Genomic DNA, 5,651 nt, shown 5'->3' with positions numbered 1-5,651 from the left:
AGTTTTTCTTACTTTTTGTAGTACAATCTTTATGAGAATTATCTTTGTCAAGTTAACTTCTATAATTTAGATGACATACTTAAATATTATATTTGACATGTACGTAGTAGATCATTCCGAACACAATATCTTATATCACTTGATTACATGTAAGGCTGTGTAAAACATACTTTTCATACTCTACTTTAGAGCGGAATATAATTGACTATAGTTAAAAATTTTATATTGTTAATTACAATATACTAGCATATAACTCGTGTGATACACATGTGTATTTAAATTGCTAATAATTTTCTTATATGTGTTGAAAGTGATAATTTATTGTGATATGTTGTTGACGTGATTCAAAACTTGAACCTTATGTACCATCGATGGAGAAATATAGAAAATTCAAGCCAAATAAAATTCTTAAAATTGATGTATTAAATAGCACGCATGTTATTGTTTAAACACAATAATATTAGAAAGTTGGAGGGATAGTCAAGACCATAAATTAACTATATGTTCATAATATGCATGTGTGTGTATCAACAATAATTTTAAATTTATAATATTAAACTGGTCGCATTAAATTCTTCAAAAGAAAAAGTAAATCTATCTATAAATCGAATTACTGGAAACTGTACCCGTGCCTTGCACATGTTTTAGGGCTAGTATATCATAATAAGCGAACATGGATATAATTTGTTAGTAATGAAATTTTGGTTAGTCACATATTTTTGGTCAATCCTAAATTACCTTTTTTTATTATAATAAGCCAACATGGTTATATTTCGTATTATTAAAATTTGATTTGGTCACATATTTTTGATCCTTTCCAAGTTACCTTTTTCTCTATTTCTTCAAAAAAATTAAAGATAAAGAATTATATAAGCAATATTTTTTCTTATTTATAGCGTATTCTATTTGAAAACAAACACAAATCATCACATAACTCTTTTTAATTCGAACTCTAATGTATACAAACTCGAACTATGTAACTCTTTTCACTTTAACGTTATCTATTTTAAAATGAATATGAAGTTTATACAAGATAAATAATATATTTTTACTTACAATCGAAGAAAATATGAAAAAATATAATTTAAAACTAATAGAAAACACATTATCACATATTAGTATTATAAAACATTTATAGAAAGAAATTAAAAATATTTATTGGCTATACTACCGATTTACAATATAAAACAATAATGTAAAAATTAAATTTGTAAGAAAAAATATAATCACACGGTTCATATGATTCATCGAATTTCGATTCATTATCATGAAATTGTCCATTTAAAAAAATTATGACATCCAATAATATTAGATAAATAAATAAGATAATATTCAGAATTAAATAATGAATAAGAAATTTCGAAGATAGCTCGTACTTCGCACCGGTTTAAGACCGGTATTATTAATAACAAATATAAAAAGAGAAAAGAAAATGCACATACTTGCACACCGTCTTGCATAGGAGGCGGTCGAAGAAAACGTAAATCCAACAACCGTCAGATCAATTTTAATCCAACGGCTGAGTAAAACCCTAAGCCCTAATCGTTTCTATAAATAATCTCAAAGATCACATCGTTTTCATTTGCCTCTCATTCTCTGCAGATCGTCCGAGCGTGCGTCCTCTATTCACTACTATACTAACCTGTTCATAAAGGTCAGCTAAAATTCTTTTCGATCATATAATTCAATAAGATATTATAAATGTACGTGCATACATATGTTATTCCTCTTGTTTAATCATCTATTGCCATGTATTTGTTTAATATTTAATTTGCATCTTCATCTTTACATCTGTTTCTTGTGTGTTTAAACTTCTATTATGCAGATTCTTCGTGTTTAAATGTATAATTCGATTGTTTCTGTACTCGTATTTCTTCGGATAATGTTGATAACATAATGTATACGTGTTACTCCATGTTTTGTTTGTGAGGCATACTGATTTTTGACTGTGTATGCTGCATGCTCTAAATTATGTAATATTTTTCTATTTGATTTGGGATTTTGATAATTAAATTTTGATCTATATTATCCGTTTAATTTTTTCATAATTATTGCTAGTCTGATCATCATATCCCGAATCAGTGTGGATAACAACTTATGTATTAGAACTAGATTATATACATTACTAAAGGTTTTAAATTGTAATATGTTTGTGATAATTTCGTTCTATTTTTTATTTGTTTTGAAACTTGTGATGTCTTCTTTGAAATTACCCATATTACTTATACAGTTCAGTTGGTTTATATTGAAGTTGTAGCGTATAATAAGTAGATTTTTTTATTTAATTTTTTAAAACCTTTTTAGGCATTTTTCTGAGTCATGGGCAAGGAAAAAGTTCACATCAATATTGTGGTCATTGGCCATGTCGATTCTGGGAAATCAACCACCACTGGTCACTTGATTTACAAGCTTGGAGGTATTGATAAGCGTGTTATCGAGAGGTTTGAGAAGGAAGCCGCTGAGATGAACAAAAGGTCGTTCAAGTATGCTTGGGTCCTTGACAAGTTGAAGGCCGAGCGGGAGCGTGGTATTACTATTGATATTGCTTTGTGGAAGTTCGAAACTAATAAGTACTATTGCACTGTCATTGATGCTCCTGGTCATCGTGACTTTATCAAGAACATGATTACCGGGACCTCACAGGCTGATTGTGCTGTGCTTATTATCGACTCCACAACTGGTGGTTTTGAAGCCGGTATTTCTAAGGATGGGCAGACCCGTGAGCATGCATTGCTTGCATTCACCCTTGGTGTCAAGCAGATGATTTGCTGTTGTAATAAGGTGAGGGGCATTTATGTGAAATTTATTTAGTTGTTTATAAGTTTATGTATGTATTTAATTGGTTGCTGTTATTTCTTCTGGCTTGTGTTATAGATGGATGCCACCACTCCAAAATACTCAAAGGCGAGGTACGATGAAATTGTGAAGGAAGTCTCTTCATACTTGAAGAAGGTTGGATACAATCCTGAGAAAATTGCTTTTGTTCCAATCTCTGGTTTTGAAGGGGACAACATGATAGAGAGGTCTACCAACCTTGATTGGTACAAGGGTCCAACCCTGCTAGATGCTCTTGACCAGATCAACGAGCCCAAGAGGCCCTCAGACAAGCCTCTTCGTCTTCCCCTTCAGGATGTTTACAAGATTGGTGGTATTGGAACTGTGCCCGTGGGACGTGTTGAGACCGGAACTATCAAGCCAGGAATGGTTGTCACCTTTGGCCCATCTGGTTTGACCACTGAAGTCAAGTCTGTGGAGATGCACCATGAATCTCTGCTTGAGGCTCTGCCTGGTGACAACGTTGGCTTCAATGTGAAAAATGTTTCTGTCAAGGATCTCAAGCGTGGTTATGTGGCCTCGAACTCCAAAGATGATCCTGCTAAGGGAGCTGCCAGCTTCACATCTCAGGTCATTATCATGAACCACCCTGGTCAGATTGGAAACGGTTATGCCCCGGTACTTGATTGCCACACCTCTCACATTGCTGTCAAGTTTGCTGAGCTCTTGACCAAGATTGACCGAAGATCTGGCAAGGAGCTTGAGAAGGAGCCCAAGTTCTTGAAAAATGGTGATGCTGGAATGGTTAAGATGCTTCCCACCAAGCCTATGGTGGTTGAGACATTTGCTGAGTACCCGCCCCTCGGTAGGTTCGCTGTTCGTGACATGAGACAGACTGTTGCAGTTGGAGTCATCAAGGCTGTTGAGAAGAAGGATCCAACTGGCGCCAAGGTCACCAAGGCTGCTGCCAAGAAGGGTGCCAAGTGATTTTTTTTCCTTGTTCTTTGGTCCAAACAATCAGTTTTTATCAATTTCCTTAGTTTTCGAACTTTTTATTACGGAATATTAGCAAGTTTGGGTTATTGGCTTCAGATGGCCTTCCATTGCAGTTCTCTAGCCTCGTTCGCGAGGGTATTGGAGGCATTGAGCAACAAGTTGCTTGATAGGCAGTGGTGGAATGTGCCAGGTTGCCAATTTTTATCTTATTTTACTAGTGAGTTGTATCTGGTTTTTGTTCAATATTTGTATCTTGTTATTTGACATTCATGCATCATTTCTAATTATGCTTTATTATTTTTTATTCTTACGTTGCTGACCGTTTTTTGTTATGTAACTCTCAATTTTTTGTGCCGTATTAAAGACTAACCCGAGAGAAATATCAGCAGCTTACTATCTTTGATTTTTGATAAACATAATATTGATTATAAATATTTAAAAGGATGGAGTAACAGCGGTTTAAAACTATATTCTATTATCTATATTCTTTACATATATCTTTATGTGTCAAGATGCATCTGAAATTGTATAAATTGAGTTGTAATATATGTTTCAAGTGTATTTATGATATGAATTTTAGCTTGATGATAATCTATTTGTGCCAAATAGATAATCTGCATTTTCAGCATGCATGTTCCACGCCTGAAATATGTATTTATTACTCCCTTTTTTCTATCCAGTTATTTACGTTTGAATGTGTATTTATCACTTTCTCCTTCCCTCACTCCCTCCATCCTAATTTATCTGTCTTGTTTGACTTTTCATAGTCAAATTGATTAAATTTTGACGAATAATTAGTAATTATTCTTACATGATCTTGAGAATCGAAAAAATATATTTTAAACTAGAATAGATGTAGATTCCACTAATATATTTTTCATAATTTTTTTATATATGTAAAGTTCAGTCAAAATTTGATCAATTTGATCAGAAAAAGTCAAGCAAAGCAAATAAATTAGAACAGGGGGTATTTTGTTTATATTTGAGTCAAAAGAACCCGTTATTTATCTTTCCTTCCCATTCAGTTATTTAGATTTGGGGGTGAAGGGCCGTGTGCATTTATGTGAATGTTTAAATTTGATGTTAATTTTTGTGCCAAATACTCTCTCCCTCTCATTTTATGTGAGCTTTTTCGACAAACGACCGTAAAAAAGAATAAATTTAGTTGGAAAGTAGGTAAAGTGGTGGGACCTATCAAAATTTAATAGTGAAGAAAAACATGGGGTGTAATAGTGTTTATTTTAATAAAAAGAGTGTAAAATATGAAGAAGTGGTGGGTGTAATTGAGAAAATTAGTGTTCAAAAATAGTACGCATAATCTGTTCATTGTTTTTGGAACATCAAAAAAGAACAAGGGTCATATAATAATCCGTTGAAAGTGCAGAAAGTGATGTAATTAAATCAACTGATTATTATTAAATGATTCATGTCTTGCTTTTAGAAAAAAATTAGGGTTTTCTCTCTTCATCCTCTGTTTTGAGAGTCAACCCCCGTGTTTATGGTTCTAGCCGCCAATTCTCCATCTTCAAAATCTTCACCCCTTCATCAATTAAGCCACTTTTGCTCTCCCATCCTTTATTCTGTATTTCAGTTTTTTCAATAAACCAAGATCTGTGAGATCTTGTTGAGTACCTTGTTATCAAGGCCGTGCCCATATTTTTGGGATGTTATTATGTCATGTTTTGAGTTTTGTTTGTGTTTTCGTATCGTTGTCGGAGGTTTCTCTAAAAAGGATTCATACGGTGTTTTGGGTGATCGGTAAAACTCGCATCGATTCTGGGATGACGGTGGATATTGCAAAAGCTCACTTTTCACAACAAAAATTTGTTCATATTTTGGGAGTCCTTGTTGCTCCAATATCAGTTGATATAACTGATAGT

The 5,651-nt window shown here is 33.3% G+C and overlaps 1 protein-coding gene across 1 annotated transcript; it reads left to right on the top strand.

Annotated features, from left to right (window-relative positions):
- Window positions 1–1,584: 1,584 nt before the first annotated feature.
- Window positions 1,585–4,081, top strand: LOC108216749 (elongation factor 1-alpha). Its single transcript, XM_017389587.2, has 3 exons — window positions 1,585–1,654; window positions 2,305–2,781; window positions 2,875–4,081. The coding sequence occupies exons 2-3, from the start codon at window positions 2,320–2,322 to the stop codon at window positions 3,760–3,762; spliced, it is 1,350 nt and encodes a 449-aa protein (XP_017245076.1). The 5' UTR covers window positions 1,585–1,654; window positions 2,305–2,319; the 3' UTR covers window positions 3,763–4,081.
- Window positions 4,082–5,651: the final 1,570 nt, after the last annotated feature.

The sequence above is a fragment of the Daucus carota genome, chromosome 4 (genome assembly GCF_001625215.2).
Source record: "Daucus carota subsp. sativus chromosome 4, DH1 v3.0, whole genome shotgun sequence".
Lineage (NCBI taxonomy): Eukaryota > Viridiplantae > Streptophyta > Magnoliopsida > Apiales > Apiaceae > Daucus > Daucus carota.
Note: the sequence above shows the minus strand (reverse complement) of the source record. Positions and strands in the feature narration are given on the sequence as shown.